At 37.7% G+C, this 19,988-nt stretch overlaps 2 protein-coding genes across 2 annotated transcripts in view; both read right to left on the bottom strand.

Moving 5' to 3' along the window:
* fras1 (Fraser extracellular matrix complex subunit 1) overlaps positions 1 to 6,315 on the bottom strand; it is a 206,622-nt gene extending 200,307 nt beyond the window's left edge. Inside the window, 2 exon segments of the mRNA XM_036598414.1 lie at positions 3,668 to 3,699; positions 5,890 to 6,315. Of these exon segments, the coding sequence (XP_036454307.1) occupies positions 3,668 to 3,699; positions 5,890 to 5,956 (99 nt within the window). The 5' untranslated portion in view covers positions 5,957 to 6,315.
* A 1,889-nt stretch (positions 6,316 to 8,204) lies between these two features.
* mrpl1 (mitochondrial ribosomal protein L1) lies at positions 8,205 to 19,889 on the bottom strand. Its single transcript, XM_036599168.1, is given in 11 exon segments — positions 8,205 to 8,360; positions 8,362 to 8,381; positions 9,157 to 9,238; positions 10,018 to 10,118; positions 10,205 to 10,316; positions 11,222 to 11,293; positions 11,410 to 11,493; positions 14,801 to 14,983; positions 14,985 to 15,090; positions 17,200 to 17,311; positions 19,831 to 19,889. Coding segments are annotated over 11 exon segments (984 nt in total). The 5' UTR covers positions 19,862 to 19,889; the 3' UTR covers positions 8,205 to 8,279.
* Between the last annotated feature and the right edge of the window lie 99 nt (positions 19,890 to 19,988).

The raw sequence follows: 19,988 nt of genomic DNA, 5'->3' as shown, positions 1-19,988 counted from the left end.
CTTACCCTCTGTAGGACATGAATTTCCCAGTTGAAATAAGGGCTTTACTAATCATGGATGGTGTACTGAGGAAGAACCAAGCTAAAAAACAATCACTAGCAACTCATGTCTCCAACAACCAAGTTCACTTTTCTCAGGGCTTAATACTTGGAAGCCTCTCATGTCCATCAAAATTTTATTCCTCAAAAGAAATATTCGTTATATTCCCTGGAAGCCTGCAAAAGTGTGCAAAGCTGACTTTTTGACAGTTTGAAAATGTTATCCCTTATTACCACATCTGCCCTGTAATAAAACCTCATCTGCGTCACTTTAGCAGATCTCTGTTTAGACAGTTCTATTTGCAAAGTGCCCTAGATTTTTGATCGCTTCAGGAGGACTACTTGCAATGCCAAGAATTCGTGCCCTGGAGCACAAGTGATATATTTGGATGAGGGTGTACTGTAATGCAGAGTACGCTGCATTACAGAAAGGGCAAGTACTGCTTCAGGAGGTATTAATGATACTTCTTCCACCTCCTCTGGATCAGGGTATCCCTAGTGTTGTCTGTTAGTCCCTGTCAGTACATTTAGCCAACTATCTTCACCAAAGGAAGTTTTCATTCATGTCAGCAAGTTTTTTTTTTCTCATTCAAGGTGCACACTCGAGACATCTCAGGATATACAGCTTCCACCAAATAATTCTGCTCCTGCTGGGTTCATTTTGAAAGACTTTTTTTTTTAAGTGCTGAAGGCCAGAAAAGCAGTACATTCATAAATTATGTTTGCGAAGACTGCCAGATAAGTCTCAGCAGGGCCTCTGTGTTACCAACTCAAAATCTACTTTAGATGACTGCTCCCTTTCTGCTCTGACATTAAACATTATTAGAGAAAGTTTCTTTGGGGAAAGAGGGCTACAGACACTTAATGATGAGCATCCAAGTTAAACATCATAATATTTCCCAAATATACCATTACAATGGTAGATCATATTGACATTATAATAAATAAAGTTAATGAACTCATTCTTCAGGAGTATTGCCACTCTACGCTAAAAGAATGTCTTACAAACCTGAATTTGATAGGACTGTTTTGTTCTGTTCCTCTTAAAATCACACCAAAGGGAACCTTCAATAGTATTATAAATTACCATTATTTTTCCCTGCTGTCCACATTTGTGTGGCTTTATGTTTCAAAAACAGTCATGATTTATTCATACATGAACACTTTTCAGCCTCCTTTTGTGCATTTAAACTGACATAAATAAACTCTTCTGGTTGGCTGCCTTGCACTGAGCCTCATTCAAAAAGCAGCTCAGGCTGAAACACTCCCTATAACTTTAACATTATGGGTAGAGCTAAACTGCCATAGGCTGAATAGGCAGATGACATCAAAAACAACAATGAATTCAAAGTTTCCACATATTGCTTTACATATATGGACTGTATGGACAGGGTGAGCAAAACATGTTTCTAAGTGACATCCAATTCTTATATTTCAAACCAAAAAAAGGGAAAATTTGGTTTTCGTGCCCTGTAAAACAAATCATGATTCAGTTAACTTATTATTTGATGCTGGGATTTGTTATATGGCAAGAATATCATAGATATGTAAAAAAATGTCATGATGCACAATACATATCATAAAGGTTTGACACCCAGACACAATGCATTAGTTGTGGCCATACTGGGAGAGGTGACACATGACATTTCGGGTTAATATTATTTGTCCCCTCCTGCTGGTGCACTGTGACGTAATCAAACATCAGATGTTTTTGAGGCAGGCAAAAGTCATTACATTTTGTCTTGTAAATGATATGATGAATTGAGCATAATGACTAATGACATGAATTTACAGGGTAAAAATGGTCACCTTAAGTCATTAAACAGACTTTAAGTCTCAAAGGCAGCCAGGTTATGTACTTTAAAAAAAGAAAAAAATCTTTTTTTACCCTGTAATTCCTCTTTTAAAAACAATCAGAAGCAGCCAGCAAGTGACATACATTGCAGCTAACCACCTATCTATACCACTAACACTAAAACCAATACTGTTTTGTGATATCAAAACCAACAAAGACAATATATCACCCTGCAAAAAAGCTACATATTTCCATGCACATTCTAAAGCTGAACTCCACACTATGGAGCAAACCTTCCTAACCCATGTCTACTCATTACCACTTTCTATTAGTGCTAATGTCCAAAGATTTTGGACAAAGGAGCCTAAATCTGTCCTGCTTTTTCCCCCTGGTACAAACTGGCTCCTCCAGGTGTTTGGGCAGCTTTTCTCTTTGAACTCTGAAGGGCCTCTTCCTGAAAGAGTGTGAGCATGTCTCCACCTGTCCACCTCCATCATCCCACCCCTCTATCCCTCCTTTTTCCTTTCTTTCTTTCTCCACAAACCCTTCCCAGGCTCAACAGAAGCCATGCTACAGAGCACTATAAGCACATACCACCGGTTGTTGAAGCTATCAGTTATCTGAAAGGCAACATGGGTGAGAACCTGTTGCTGTGCATTTACACTGGGTCTAATTACTAGCATTTCAAAGTGGTAGAGAGTTGGGATTTGTCATTATCCACCATTACAAGCCGGTGAAAACATGGTGTGCAGGTTTATGGTGTGTTGTCTTGGGAAGCCAAGTCATGCGTTTATCCCCCCACCAAAAGAAACGACCAGTTGTTGTCCATGAAGGAGCCTAAACACCAAACAGCCTCATGAATGGAACTTTTTCATAACAAAACAATGCCTAGTGGTTCTACTACTTTGAATTACCATAAAACAAGCAACTAAGACAACCAATTATGTTTCAATTCTTTCACAATCAAATAAACAGGCAGGAGTGAAATTGCAAGCAAGATTTAGAAAATTACAAACATCTAAAGGAGGACAATCTCAAAACTAGGGCTGTCACAACTGATTACCCGATTAACTGATTAAAATGTACCTTTGTGATTAACCTTCAATGATTATTTGGAAAATTCCATGATGATAACGCATGTTTGAAATTTTTCTACTGGTTTCTCTTACAGTAAAGACAACCTCTTTGACATACCAATTTATAAGCATGTTACTTCTATATAGTGTTTATACATTTAATAAAGTCTTCCTTGTTTATCTTTTTCTATTACAGTATTCTGGAATCTCTGAAAGGTTCTTCGTGATTTGTTTTTGCTCAGTTAGGTCCATTCCTTTGATTACTGATGTAACGGCGAGTGACAGCCCTACTCAAACGCAAAGATTTTCACCAGCGCACCATTCAGAAAACTGCCAGTGAAGTCATAAGAGATTCAAGTATATGACTTGCAAAGAGCTCTTCCACTCCCTAACAAGACGTTTTCGGAGGAAGGCCCTCAACGAGACAATGAGGCATTTCTCAAACAGCATAATCCAGCCACTCTCTCAGCCCCATTAGCATTCACAAAGTCTGCGGGTGTTCATTTTTTCATGAGGCACTTCTGCTCATCTACGTTTCCAGTAGCTGTTAGGTCTATTCTGATTGATACTTTATCAGGCCACAGCCTTCAGAGGTGGTGCCACGATAATGTACTCCTGAATTATTAATGCCAGCAAGTCCGGCTTGAGCAAACGGGGCAGAATTATGACTTGAAGATAGCATAACTGCAAAGAGAAACGTGAAAGAGATGAAGCAAACCAGACTGAAGCAAAAGGTAATGAGACAAATGAATACATACCGCAACCGGCGCACCTTGATAGACACACGCTCCTGTGGATGGAGGGGCAGCAGGAGCATCGGAGTGGAAAAAGAATCAATATGTCAGTGTTGAGAACTGTTAAAAGCTTCTTAAACAGCCTTAGCTATTCAATGGTGGAGAAAAACATTTACTTTCCCAGGGTCCATTAATAAAACTTAATGGTTTGTCTCGAATGGCTTAAAAAAGTAGACAGTATGATAATAGCCCATTAACTCATATTATTATTTGGCTTGACGTTATTTGATGCATAATAAAATAAGCCTAGAACATGATGGACACTGCCCATGAGCAGAGATCCTATAGGAGATATGCGGTCATTTCAATTAGAATCACTTTATTTCACCAAGTATATTAAACGTACAAGGAATTCGTCTTTACAGTGGCTACTCCTAATAAAGTGGTATTTTATTGGCCTTGGTGTGTGATAAAGCTTCTAGGCCTGTAATTTAGATCAAGAACAACTTTCTTATTTTTCATTACAAACTTCAAAATGTGTTTGTACAGCTTACTGACTGTTAGTTCTGCTTCACTTCTAACCCATTCCACTGGCTGTACAGCAAATCTAGACCATTAAATCCAAAAGCAAAAACAGTCTCCAACTATAAAAGCTTTTCATCAATTTTTTTCATGAATAGACACTGCTGGCAGACAAAACTCAAGACTGACCAGACATGCTGTATTATGAGTGGCCTTCAAAGTTAAAAGGCCTGTATTCCACACTTTTCTTGTTTTTTAATCTTTCCGTTTGACATTTGTGTGGTTTTATATCCCTAAGAATTTTCACCAGGCTATTTCTCGGGCTAAACTGGCATATGCTAATGTGAGTTTTTGTTACATCACAAACACAATGAACTCAAAATACATGGACTGTACAGACTAGTGAGTTAGTGGTACATTCTGAAAGAGCATTTAGGCTACATAATACATCAAACTTTCAAAAAACAGAGTTTTCCATGATACAGGCCCTTTAAACGATCTAGAAGATCAGCTAAGGAACACCTGTATGTTTCCACACTAACAGGACTAATGCAACTACAAGTAAACAAAAGGCAGGCTGCACTATTTCACAATACTAAATCTTTATAGTGAGCCTGTGTGGCAGTGAGAGATCAGAGGCCTGGAAGATCAAAGTTTTTTTCTAACGACAACAAATCTCAATGGACAGTGGACAGCACCTTTAGATCAGGGGTGTCCACAAAGGGCCGGTGTGGCTACAGGTTTTCATTCCAACAAAGCAAGAGTGCACATGATCCATTGAGTAAGGACTGACACCAGCTGATTAATGAGTGGAATCAGGTGTGATCCAGTTTGGAATGAAAACCTGCAGCCACACTGGCCCTTTGCAGATAGGATTAAATATCCCTGCTTTAGTTCGGACTCAGGTCAGCTAGTAGAGCCCAGAGTCCAAACTTAACATGGGGAAGCAGCACTTAGCCAGTATACTGCTACAACTGGAGCAGCCAGAGATCTGCACCCTATTCTCACTGCACTTTACCCTTACTAAGCCAATTTTAATAACACTTAAGTCCTTTGTTTTAATTCCCTTTTGTTTTTTATCCTACTTTATGTACTTTGCACGTTTTTTTAATTATGTTTCCTAAGATTTTGATCTTTTATTGTCTTTCACTCGTAACTCAAACGTTGTCTTTATGTTTCCTTTTGGTTGTATTAATGTAAAGCAAACTGAATTGCCTTTGTGCGTGAAATGTGCTATACAGATAAACTTGACTTGCCTTTCTAAGTTAGACATTAGCCAGTGAGACTACCTGTGCTCAGGGCTGGGAAAGAAAAAGGTCAAGTCTACAGTCTGAGATATAAATAGTCTTTTTTTCACCGTACAACAGTGAAGCAGTGTAACAGTCTCATTCATGAGCTAAAGCTGTATTTCCCGCTGGGACTCCTAGCTAATGTTACTACGAGCACAGATTAAAGCGCCCTGAACGGAGCGTTCACACACTCGGCTCTGTTCCACCACAACGTAGAAGACTTTGTTCATCCTGAGGAGAAACGTTCACCACCTTTAAACACTGTTTACACACTAGTATTAAACCTTTTCTTAGAGAAGAGCAAGTTTACATGGCTTCGGCAGACCGAGAGACGATTTTTCAGTTTTTTTTTATACGGGCTAATTAAGCTAACGTTAATCCCTCACAGCGTGCAGTCATTAGACGAGGGAAAAATGAAAAACATCTGACACCAACCTTGGGCTCCCTGCGAGACAGTGCCAAGCAGAGGGAAAACGGAGATAAAGATCCACACGAGAGCCATCCTCACTTAAATCCAATGTGAAGAATAACAATGAATAATAATAAAACACCCTGCTGTCGTTTCTAGCTCGAAAAGAAGTAAGAGCGCTCTCGAAACATCATGGGCTTCCTGATGGTCCGAGGATGTGCCGACAGACGCTGAGGGGAAAGAGAGAGGAGTCCGAGTGCAGCCGGTTTATGAGCGGCTCCAAAACTTCCCCACTTCTCACAAGTACAAAAGAAAAAAAAACACTCGGTTTAAGAGAACAGAGCCATTGCGACGAAAGACACAAGCCGTTCTCGTGATAATTACAGTGCGAAAAGTGCAGCGGTTCCCACAGAGCGCTGTTTTAAACTTGGTTACTGAGAGGACGCCCCCCTTCTGCCTCTCACCACACAGACAGCCCGGGGACAAGCGTCGAGGCTAGTTAAAGGGCAACTACACCGAGTTTTCAGAATATCTGCATAATTCAATGGTGGAGATGTAAACAAAACCATTCAGAGTGGTTTGGTGTGAAATGCTCTGTTCTAGAGAAACTTACAGAGTCAGAGTTCTTCACAGTGGTGGTGATAAGAAACCAGACGTCCACCTCTAAAAACTCCCTCACAGTTATTACATGGAATGGTTATGAATACGCAGCCTGATGTCTGCGATATTGATTTCACGGTGGTGTTGTGAGTTTTGGCTTAAAATGTACTTTAATCCATTTATGGCAGATATGCAGGGAGTTGTAAGGCAAAATAGTCCCCAAAGTGAACTTATTTTTTTAGATTTATGACTATTTTCGCATTATCAACATTTCATAACAAAGAAGAAGGTGTGTGCAGGTTCACTGGTGTTTTTCGGATAGCAAATAAAATGGTTGTGCTTGTGCTGTAGACATGGTTACCCCTGGTTCTTATCACCACCACTGTAAAGAAATCAGTCTGTAGGTCTCACTACAATAAACCATTTCACATGAAGCCACTCTGAGGGAATGTTTACATCTCAAGGACTGAATTATTCAAAAATTTTGGAAAAAAGTGGTGGAGTTCCCTTTTAAAATTACAAAGATAACCCGCTTTTCTGTATGGACTTTAAATATTAAGTTCTAAACCAAAATCGTCTCTCGACTTTGTCATAAAACAAAGACTCAGGTATCAGGCAGCATATTTGTAACCACTTTATGCAATAACGTTAGCAGTGATGTGGATTTTAGCATTAAACTTTTCAGACGTCTGGTTCCTATCTCCACCACTGTGAACAATTCTGACAATTTCTTGAAAACTGAGCATTGCATTGAACATGTAATAACTGTTTTAGGTTCAAATTTGTCAATATGTGTAAAAATGAACTTTTCTTATTTAGAGAGCAGTCAAGTCACAGGTACTGTTTAGGAAAATGTAACAAATTTGCTTAATTGATTTTTTTTGTCCACCTTTCTTAGCATTGCTCATTACAGGTCAGCTGCATAAATCAAGGGAGCAATACTGCCATCTTGTGACAAGATATTGCTTCCAATCAACAGCCCCTATACTGTTAGTTGGGCTTGGCTGTCACAGTGCTGGTAGCAAAGAGCTCCGGTAGCCCTGAGAAGTCTAGAAATATCAATACTGAAACTTTAAGCCGTGAGGGCAGATGTAATACACCTTCTTGCAAACTCTAAGAGATTTAACCTGTGGTGTGTTTTTCTGTTTTTTTCATAAGATTTTATAGTCTGATGTTTTGCTTTTGTTATTAATGACTTGGTCCCAAAAAACGAGGCAAAGAAGAGTTTAGCTGAATGTGTTGTTTGTGCTCATTCCTTATGTAAGAACACCATTACCATGCCCTTCAGTTTAGCAGCGTAATGCAGGGATGCTTGTCATTCCACTGGACTCAATTTAGGGCAGTTTGGAGGACAGTGCTTTAAAATGTTAAGAGCTTTTAAATATTCACATGAGGATTTCTGTAAATGTTCTGATTTCTTGAATTTAGCATTTTTTTTTAGCAAAAACAGTAAATTACACCAAATTATCATCTCAATTTTCTCTAGTACAAAATTTAAGAATGTTCTTAGGTCTTTGTTGAGAAATAAACACTGGTATATTCTTTCCTTTTAAGTTTTAACAAAATATGATTAATGTGACTACCAACCCAATGTGTGACATGAGAGAAGCAGAATGAAAAGTGTGACAACCAAACCTTCGTTCACCTAAATATACATGTGATTTGAATTAGACTGTAGGTGAATAATAATATTACTTTACATCATTTATATGTGCTCTTTTTTCTGTAACACCCCATATTACAAAGTATTACATGTTTAATTTGTTTTATTACATTACAACTCATTACACAATGGAAATACTGTTTATTTTTATGCTCAGTCCTCATCCTTCACCTCCTGTGGTAAAAGTGTGTCAAATTTGATGCGCAGGCCCTCGCTCGTCTTGCTGCTTGTGATGGGCCCTTTCGATTAGGGGGCCTGAATAATAAAAAAAGACAAGAATAATTAAAAATCAAAACATCTTCTGCAGATTTTAGAACCACCACACTACATTTATGTACAAGATCCTCCCACAGTTTATTGTGTAGTGTTTGTGTATTAAAGAGCCCATATTCCACATTTTTGTTCTAAATTATTTTCTCCATTGACATTTCTGTGATTCTGTGTACCAAAAACAGTCATACATCATTTATAAATTACCACTTTCCAACCTCTATTTATCCACTAATATTAGGCTGTTTTTTGTTACTGTGCCTTTAAGACTGATACATATAAGTGAGTTCTGTTTGTGATTGGCTGTTCTGTAGTGTGCCTTATTCAAAAAGCGTTTATTTGCAGTGTAGGTACTACATTTGTTCTCCCAATTAAATTTTTTATATTATAAGGAAATACAATTCATTACACTGAATTAAAATTTTCACCCATATGGAAACAAATGTTGAGAACCCAATCTCTGAGGCAAAAATGCATCTTTAGTTTGCCAGTTAAAACAGTTTTGAAAGACCTGACTAAATTAAATTGTCATTTTAAAGTTATGCAACATTTCATACCATCACTGACAAATTGGACCAAATAAACTGAACTCAATACTAGCCAATTGGGTACAAAGCCATTTCTACTCATATTAAAGTTATAACAAGAAATCAGTGTTGATTTCTTTTAAATGGCCTCACTTTTGAAGGCTCTGTGAAGCATTTTGGTCATAAACTTTACAACTATGCTAGAAACTGCTACACAGCATAATGACACTCACCAAATTCTGCTGGTTTGTGGGAGGCAACATCCTGAACAATGGCCCGCATGTTATTTAGGATGTGTTCCTTTGGCATATCCAGCTGTTTAAAAATAATGTGATAGTGTGTGAGTCATGCCATTAATATTTCAAACTTGAAAGTTAAAAATGGCTTTATTCCCTCCTTTGGGTTACTGCATCTGACAATGATACTTAAGCAATCCTTTGTTAACTGTACAACAAAACATCAGCCTTAGGGGCAGACTTACAATAAGAGGCGCTAATTACTAATAGTCTACAGATACTTCACACTGGTGGAGGTGGCCAATTTAGCAGCTTATCCACAGAAAACTTCCATGCAAATAAAAAGAGGTGCAACTTGATAATTAACATATGACCTGTGCAATATAACTACATATTTGGCTCACACGCTTTAGCATGAAAGCCCGTTTCCACCAGATAAGAGGGGAAAAAAAAAGTTTTGTAAATCATTCCCTGATTATGGTACAAATTGTGACTCATTAGTTTGAAGTAATGACTTATTTACTTGAGATTTTGACTTTGTAAGTCAATTTTACTCTTCATGATGCTTCACTATAATAATCTCATTAGAGTATTCTGCACTTTGATAGAGAAACTGCTACAAATACAAATGCATCAAGGCAAAAGCTCAAAACAGCAGCAAACACCCCGTGATCAATAAGGGGTTTGCTCTGCGTATTAGTAAATCACGACTAGTTAAATTAGGATTAGCACTGGTGCAAAACATTAGCAAATCAGCCCCTAAGTCTGTTAAGCCAAAGTAATTATGTCAGGGTAATTATGTAAGTGATTATGTTACAGCCCTACAGCCTTATGCCTCCAGGTCCCATTAAGATTTACCGTTGCAACTTGCGTGACGATGTAGCAGTCCCTCTCTACCATGTACTCATGACCAGTCTTAAACAACTCCAGCATTTTCGGAATGTTCACACCAACTGACCCTGAAACAAACAAAAAAAAACATAGTAATTTCTTAGTAATTTCACACAATAAACAGCCATAGTTTGGCAGTTGTGAAAGCACTGACCTCTCTTGCTCTTGGGGAATTTCTTCCGCAGTTTGTTTTTCAAAGGCACAAGCTTCGGGATAATTTCCGGAACAGCCACATAAAAGTCTGCTGTGATTTCATCTTCTAAAATCTAGAGCCAGTATTTAAGGAGAGGTAAGGTGCAGTGAGGAACCTATTTATTAGCACATGACATTTTAGACAAAGCAGGTTTTGTAAATGCAACAATTCACTGACTGCTAATTAGAGCTGCACAATTCATATATAATCTGCTGTCAGAAGAAAATCTCATATCTTCATTTTTGTTGTTTTTCAGTTTTATACATAATTTAAAAATGCCTGTTGCCCTTTACATTGTGTGTAAATTTCATGATGCATTGACTTACGTTAAAAGTAAAGTCGATTTTTTCCTTTTCCTGTACAGTTATCATTTTGGAGATACAAGGTTTTCTTCCGACAACAGCGATATATTATCATACAGTGCCCAAAAGTAGTCTGACACATCTTCCATCATATTTTTTTCAGAATTATTTAATTTGTTACTATATTATGGACACTGTGCTTTACACAATTCAGAATTACTTAATTACAGCTATATTATGAACTATCAATCAATACTTTGGGTCCAACTGCATAACAGCAAACTATAAATCTTTCCCCAAACATTACATTTTACTTTAAAATAAAATGTTGGGTGCTAATTCAAATGTGCATGTCATGTTTTCAGATCTCCTAGGCTGCTCTTGGAACGCCACCATCCAACACACCTGACTAAACATAGCATTAATATTCTGAAAGATATTGTTTTAGAAAACTTGAATATTGAGTAACTGTCGAAATCTAAATCTGTCAGTTAAAAATGTCTGTAAGAAAAACTGCAGATACATAGTAAAGCCAAAAATCGAGCATAAATACTGAAGCTCTGGAAAGAGATAGAAAGTCACACTCTGACCATCTAAAAAGAGAAAACTCTTGTTCTGCTGTTGTATCGTGGTTGTAAAATTTGTTCTTCAGCACAGATAACCAGTTAAGTCTTACCTTCTCTACGAGCTCGGCTCCTCCTACTATAGTCGCCCCGTTTTCAGTGGCTAGTCTGGCCTGCTCTGGATTCTGAAAAGACATCATATCATGATCAGTGATATAATCATTGCAAGGCTTACAAAGGCCAAGCACAATTTAACATGGAGCTCATATTGAGCAAAACCTGCAGATATCAAGATACTCACCTCTGTGAAAACTACAACCTTGTTGAGATCCTTTTTGAAGGGATGAGGTAAATGGACAGTGCTAACAAAAGGGTCTACTTTTTTCTGAAATGGAGGTAGAACAAGAAACAATATTAAAGAACATATTAAAGCATATGTACAGTTGTACGCAAAAGTTTAAATACTCCTCATCAAATTACATGTCCACTGATTTTCTAATCCTCTACAGGTAAAATATGGTGTTTTCAGTAGGTTTTAGGGGGGAAAAAATGGGAACAAAATCCAGAAAATACAAAATATGCCGTAAGTTTTGCACAGGCCACAATTTCTCTTTTATTTTTCCCCCCTAATGTGTAAATTGTGCTTTAAAATGTGCAGAAATATATTCTCTGTAGAGGACGTGTTAACTTTGCTTAAGTTTTCGTATACATTGTTTTTAAGGTTTTGCATACACATCGTTATTTTCTCACAGCATCTTAGAGTTGAAATGAATGAATAAACATGAGCTCAGACTACGTGCAGACTTTCAGCTCTAATTTGGGATATGTACATCCACATCAGGTGAACAGTGTACAAATTACAATCATTTTTATACATAGCGCCCCCTTAATTTTTAGGGGCTCAAAAGTAATTAAACAAACTAACAAATTGTCAAACTGTCATTTTTAATACTTGATTGCAATAACTGCTTTTAGTCTAGAACCCATAGACATCACTAGCCTCTGGGCTTCTTCCCAGGTGATGCTCTATCAGTTCCTCCTTGTTCTTGGGACACTACTTGTTCTTTGACTTTCAGTTTTGCCTTCAGTAAGTGAACTGCATGCTCGAATGGATTGAGGTCAGGTGATTAATTTGGCCACTGAGCTGCCTTTGCAGTTTGCTTCAGGTGAAGCACCATCTAGTGAGTACTGCATTTAGCTTAATCTGCGCAGATAATATAACCCTGTATACTTCAGAATTCACCCTGCAGTAAATAAATAGCGAACCAGTTCCTGTGGCAGCCATGCATACCTGTGCCATAACACTACCTCCACACTACTGACAGATGAGGTGGTATGTTTTGGATCATGAGCAGTTCCTTCCCTTTTTTCATATTTTCTCATCATTCTGGTACGAGTTGATCACTGTGTCATCTGTCCATAAGATGTTGTTCTATAACTGTACAGGATTTTAGATGTTTTATGGCTAACTCTAATCTGGTCGTCCTGTTTTTGAGGCTCACCAATGGTTTACATATTGAGGTAAACCCTCTGTATTTGAATCTTGATGTAAATCTTGTGGTAATCTCTCTGTATTTACTTTGGTCAAGTCTTCCCTTGATTGTTGACTTTGACACTGCAATGCCATTTCCTGGAGGGGGTTCTTGATCTGGGCAACTGTAGTGTAAGGGTCTTTCTTCACCAGAGAAAGAATTCTACTGCTAAAATAACAATAATGTTGTTAACTTTGTCCACTGTCATACATATGACAAACTACTCTATTGTCATTATATTGCTACATGTTGCAATCTGCCTCGCAATATATTAAAACTATATTTGTGAATGTTATTGCAACACGAGGGAAGAATGACGGATTACTTTGATCAAAACTAGCTATTTATTTTTCATTATAAAACAGATAGTTCTGGTCCTGAAATCTGATTGGCCGAGCCGCATTTGAAGCCGTTGTAAAATCCACGATATACCATGACCGCCTCACAACAGCTGAACTCTGAATTACTGCACCACGACACGAAACACCCTTCTGCTGTTAATGGATTAATCTTCGACTCTAACGCTGATCCCATGGAGCACTGAGTGTATTGATGAAGTAAGAACCTGTTTTTGTTTAAACTGAGGGGCTGAAAACTTATTTTCTTAAATAGAACTAGGCTGGTCAGCTAGCCAGCAGGCTAAAAGATAGCAAACATGCTAAACAACTCCAACATTAATATCACAGGCTTGAATTAAAGTACTCACAATACTTGTGGTGGTAATTTGGTGACCAAAAAGTACTTATAAACTGAAAGTGTTTGATTTAACAGTGCTGTGTTATATGTTCACTGTTATACAAAAGAAGTTTAAAAAAAAAAAATCATGAAATGTTTGCAGTTTACAGCGATAAGCGACCGAACGTTCTTCTCCTCATTCAGCGGTCAATGGCTACTCAGCAACGATGCCACTCTTAAGGAACTACATTTCTTGAAGAAATACTTGTTTATGTTGATTATTCTTAATAATAACTTAAATACTCATCTAAAACATTGTGTATTTTAAAATATTTTATGTTGGCTGCCATTTTATAAAAGCAATAAGCCACTCGATGCTTTATGTTACTGCGATTTTATCACGGAGAAGGTAGTTGTGCGCTTCCTCGTGATAAAATTGCAGTAACCCACGGTCTCTCGTGGCTTATTGCTTTATTTTATTGGATAGAGTCAATACCATATCAGGATGTTGATGGTATGCAATAAAACATTTAGTGATTTGTTTGAGGGCTTATTAACACATTACAAGCTTTTTATGTTAAACAATTTCAATTTCACCCTGCCTTAAATCTAAATTATCTGCACTTCTTCTCCCTGTTCAGTTTTTCACATCATTAGGTGTATGATTGATTAGTGATTTCACCACTCAGAGAGCGGATTAATTTTTCGGCCCATATGGAAACAAACGCTGTGAATTTACTCTTTGAAGCAAAAATGCACATTTGAGAGATCTGCTAATTAAACAGTTAAATTAAATGTCACTGTAACGCTTTGCAACATTTTGCACATTATAGTTAACTCCTCTGACAAATTAGACAGACTGAACTGAATTTAATTTAATTTGAGTCAACTGTGTACAAAATCATTAAACCCCTTTGAGTATAACAGCCATGTTTCCATATGAGCCATTTTAAGTCTTGTTTTGTTCTTACACTGGGAGGGAATTCTTCTGCTAAAATAGCAATAACTTTTTTTTATGGACCTGACTGTACATACAAGGACAGGTATTGCTAGGTGCTGTTGCTGCACAATACAGATAAACTACTATATTGTGATTATACTGCAATATATTAAAACTATATTTGTGAGTATTAATGTAACAGTGAGGAAAGTCCTACATTATTTTGACCAAAATATTTTTTTTTACTGGATATAAAGCCATCAATTCCCTTGAATATAACAGACATTGCTCCCGAATAAGCCATTTTAACTATTTTCTAATAAATAAGTTAAAAAAAGACTTAAATTTGCATCTCTATTCAAGAAAAAAATTATTTTCATATTCTTCAGAGTATCTACAATAATTTCCTAAACTAATGCAAAAAGGTAACAAAAGTTTAAGAACACAATAAAACATTCATGCAGTCAAAATAATGGAATAATCAGAGTTTATAAGAAAAAAAAAAACTAAATTATAGAAGCTTAGAGAAGCTATTTTAGGGTCACCTTTTTCTCAAGCTTCATGTCCAATTGCAGATCGATGAAAACAGGCTGGTCTTCAGGGGTGAAGTCCAGCTTCTGAAAGCTCTTCATCATGTCAACAGCCATGTCTGCATCATACACTGGCTTAGGATAGTACCTCACCAAATATACATCATCTACTGGAGCCCAGGCTGTGAGCCCGTACGGGTTTATGTCGACCTGTATCATCGATCTTTTGCTTCTGCTTCTTCTTCTTCTCCTCCTCTTTTACATCTTTTGCTGTGCCTTTTTCTTTTCTTGGTTTCTTAGCTGGTCTACAAGAAGAAAATGTATGTCATTAACTACATTTTCAACTATCCCATCTAATAATAAGATGACTCAGAGGTTATTTTGAAGTTCACTTTATTTAAATGTTGCTAGGCTAAACAGAAAACAGCTGCCAATAACAGTTGTAATGAGACATATTCAATGACAAACTTGTATGTGCAGTTATTATGGTTCAATTTGATCATCATATTGTTATTACTTTGCCATTGTAAATAGTAGTGCTGCATGATAAATAGTTTTTTTTACTGCTTTTGCGATGTGAATTTCTGAGATAAAAACATTGCTAAGGACCGCGATGACAGAACAGATCAAATGACCTCACACGCAAAGCACCAGAGTGATGTATTAGATTGAGACGTAGCATTAGAAGCCTAACAATTGCTACCCTGCTCTGGGCTTGAACCCTGCTGTCCCATATGGAGAGCGAACCATTCACACCATTCTCACTCTGTGTTTTGTGTAAAATGAGTAAAGTGTGTGTACACATACTTACACACACACACACACACACACACACACACACATACACACACACACATACACACACACACACATATATATATATGGTTGCTGTCCAAAGAAAAACAAGTCCAAACAAATCTCCAAAACAGCAACTTCACAGGATAGGGCAAAAACACTCTTTACTTTCAATGTTTCAAGTTAATGGAAAGAGATTTTATTCTAAGCAATTTTGGAGCATTTCTTTTGGTCCAATCATCATGAAATTTTCACACAATGTAAAGGACAACTGTAAAAATTGCAAAAAATGGAGATACATTTTTTTCCTTGGACAGCAATGATATATATATTAATTATATATATGAAACTAATTACATGACATACATATGTATTCATTTTTGTAAGCACTGTAAAGAACACTTACATGCACATATTTATATACACACAAACACACCCCCCCCACACACACATGTATACATGTATGTGTGTGTGTGTGTTCAGGAAATGACTATTTCTCAGTTTTCCAATTTTACAAATATGTGCTTGTAGTTCTGATGTAAGCAGATATTAGTGTTTCATTATTTTTATTTTGCAATGTAGTGAATGGTGTATTTGTATTTTTCTGTGTTTGCTTAAAGCAGAGGTTAGCTCAGATTTCTGTTTACACAAAAGAAAAACATCAGCATGAAAATTTGTACCAGGAGTCAGGCCATATTTATTTGAGCATGTTCATGCAGCTAGAGAGGGAGGTGATTAATGATGTTTTTGCTTAATAATAGGTGGGGGCAGTGTGAGGGAAAACACACTATGATACCATTGGTTAATACAAATTTTCCTCAACGCTGGCAGACAGTGACTTATTCAAATGTCAGAAGACGTTTAGTTACAACAAAACAAGAATTTTGTCCTTTCAATGATGAGAAACGGCAAACTGTGCTTAATACGACCAAAAACATAAAAGGATACATTTTGATTTCAAGTTGACTAAGTGTTTAGTAGAGATTCTGGCAGCTTTTAGCAACTATAAAACAAATCACAGAAATGACAACAGCTTACATTTGTCCTGTGCAAACTAACATGCTGGCCATGTCAGAGTAAATAACTCAGAGTCAGACCAAATCACGTTTTTGATACAGCGCATTTATAGACTATAACTTTCGGCCAGAGTGCTGCACAATAAGACCAGCTGAAATAACCACCAATAACCAGGCAAAACTGCACCATTAATTCAACAGGGAAAACAACATGCAGATGAAAAATCAAATAAAAACATTAAAACAATCCTACTAATACTCATAACTCATGTCTCAAACAAATAAAATCTTACACAGCACAGCTTTAAATTAAATTGTGGGATGTGTTTTGTACTCATGAGCAGGTGAGATGCATATGGAGCTTGTGGAGCGTAAAACGTGTGGCATCTCCCATCTCTTCAATTTACACTGTGTGATTTCAGAGGCTCTGTCAAAACATTACTTAAAATAACAATTTTGCCTAAACCATATAGTCCTCAAAAAATAAGATGATGCATCATTGGGTGCAATTGTGCAGTCTTAGATGAGCAGAGAGAGAAATGGTGCCACACCTAGAAAGACATACTAAATGTGTTTTTTTTTTTTTGTGGGAACAAAGCTCACTTGGCTGCTGCGGCGTAGCTCCTGATAGGATGATATCTATCTGCATTCTGGGAGGCAGACAAAGAAGAGGGAGCACTGGTGATGAGGAGCTGTCTCTGGCATCCAGATAACACTGTGTGACAGAACATGACAGAAAGGTTTGATGTAGCTCACAGTGCCGAATGTCTGTATACTCACCATCCACTTTATTAGAAACAGTCACCAAAAACTGAAAATTCTGCCCAGATGATAACTTATAACTAATCACTGATTGGTGGTACTAGATAACTCTGCGCTGTGCATTAGATATGTGGTTAGTGGCTAGTTCCATGTACTCAGTGTCTTGTACTTACATACAATTTTGATGCATTAGTACTTTTCTTAGTAGTTCCAATTGATATTCATTCACTCAGCTATTTTAGACATTTCGCTTTTTGTTTCCAATTAGTGATTACACATGGCTACCGCCTAGCAATCACTTGGGATACCATAGCAACCATTTAGCAACAGCCTAGTAACCACTCAAGATACCACAGCAACCACCTAGCAACTCCCTAGCAGCCCCTAAAATACTCTAGCAACCATCTGGAAATAGCTAAAGCTGTGCAAACACTCTGCATTTTCTTCGTGAAATGTGTTGGAATCAGGGTGGGTCGATTAGGGTTGCAGCTAAAACCATTAAATGGATAAGGTGACCATTCAGCCACACTTGCGTGCGGCCCCAACTTGGATGAGCTACAGACATTAGGATGTAACTAGCAGGTTAATGTTGGCTTTAAAGTGTTTGGTTTTTATGTTAAAGCGCTAGTCTCTAACATCTAGTCACAGGAGACTTCAGTCATAGAATTTCTTGCTCCTTAAAGAGTAAACTGAATATTCTGGGTTGGTGTTGTTCGTGTTGTACCCCTGAATAGAAGGTGTGAAACTCAAAGTGTGGTGTTTTGTCTTTGCTGTTTTATCAACAAAGATGGCATTCTTCAAGCTCTAATAATTAAGAACGGATCTATTTGGACTTTATTATTGACTATTAACATTTTTCTTATACATTTCTACAGAAACATACACTGATGAGCCGAAACAGTATGATCACCCGAAGATGAAGCAAATAAAGTTGATTATCTTGTAACGGCAGTGCAAGGTTTTCGTAGTCAACATGTTGGATGCAAGAGAAATTGGGCAGATGTGAAGACCTAGGCGACTTTGACAAAAACCAAATTGTTATGGCCAGATGAACGGCAAGGCTTGTGGTGTGCTCCTGGTCAACAGTGGCGAGTCTCTACCGAAAGTGGTCCAAGAAAGGATAAACCACAAGTCGGCAGCAGGGTGTTGAGGGACCACGGCTCATCAACGTACAAGGGCAATGAAAACTATCCCATCTGGTCTGAACCAATGGTTACTGAAGGAATGTGCCACAACACACAGCGCATCACACCCTGCTGCATATGGGGCTGCATAGCTGCAGACCGGTCAGTGTCTAGGCTGCAAAACCCTGGATCTGGGCATTCATTTGGACATCAGTTCCACCCACCTAAACATCACTGTGGACCAGGTACACCAGGTAAATTTCATGGCAATGCTATTCCCAAATGGCAAAGGACTCTTTCAGTAGGATAATGCCACGCTGCAGACTTTCTTTGGGAATGGTTTGTGGAACATCAAGAAGAGTATAAGGTGTTGCCCTGGCCTCCAAAATTCCCCACATCTCCATCCAATTGATAATCTGTGCGCCGGAACAACAAATGTGATCTGTGGCGGCTCGACCTTGCAACTAACAGGACTTCAAGGATCTGCTGCTAACATCATGGGGCTAGATACCACAGGATACCCTCAGAAGTCTTGTAGAGGCCACCCCTTGATGGGTCCTAACTGTTTTGGTGGCACGCAGAGGGCCAACAGCATATTAGACAATAATAATCATAATGTTATGGCTCAGTGGTGTATAGGAACCAGACGTCTTATGTATTTAATGCCTCTGAAAGCTGCATCACATAAAGCTAATGTAATGAAATGATTACAAATATGTTGTCCGATTCCCGAGACATTGATTTCAGATAGATTTTCAAATTTAACACTATTTTATTATTATCAACATTACATATAAAAACTGGTGGTTTTGGATAGTAAATAAAAAGGTCATATTTTCAGTACAGACACTGTAACCCCTGGTTCCTCTCACAACCCCTGTAAAGAAATCTGAGTCAATAAGTTTCTCTATAATGAACAGTTTCACATCAAACCACTCTGAATTACTCTGTTTATATCACAACGATTGGAAATGTTTCTAAAATCGGTGGAAGTCTCCTTTAAGCAGCTTTTAGACTTACAGGAGATACGGAAATACTTTTAACTCTACTCGGGCTGTAATTTTTTCTAAGTCTTTAAATCATAATTTTAATGAAAAAGAACTTTTATTCGCGGATGTTTTAGAAAACTGTCCATCTCCTTATCTTTCAGCTCTGCTCCTCACAGCGCCGCCGCCGCCGCTGCCACTGAACAGAAACGCTAACAGAGAGCAAAATAAACCGCGACAGAGAAGACTAATAAAAAACAAGTTCCGAAAAAGAGGTAATGTATGTTTAAGTTGGATACACATAATTTAATTAATATTTCATTAGAATATATCAGTCAATAAATAAAACCCACAAAACTGACCTCTCAAAATGCTCCTGCAGGACGCTGCCATATTTGCACACTTCAATATAATATCGTCCGTGTAGATACACACGGTCCGATTAAAGGTTCCGGCAAACTTCATATACACGCTGAAAATCAAGTAACTTGAAATATGACTCCTAACTGAGCATCATGTC

This window comes from Colossoma macropomum, unplaced genomic scaffold, assembly GCF_904425465.1.
Source record: "Colossoma macropomum unplaced genomic scaffold, Colossoma_macropomum, whole genome shotgun sequence".
NCBI classification, from domain to species: domain Eukaryota; kingdom Metazoa; phylum Chordata; class Actinopteri; order Characiformes; family Serrasalmidae; genus Colossoma; species Colossoma macropomum.
This window is presented reverse-complemented; position numbering and strand designations above follow the sequence as displayed.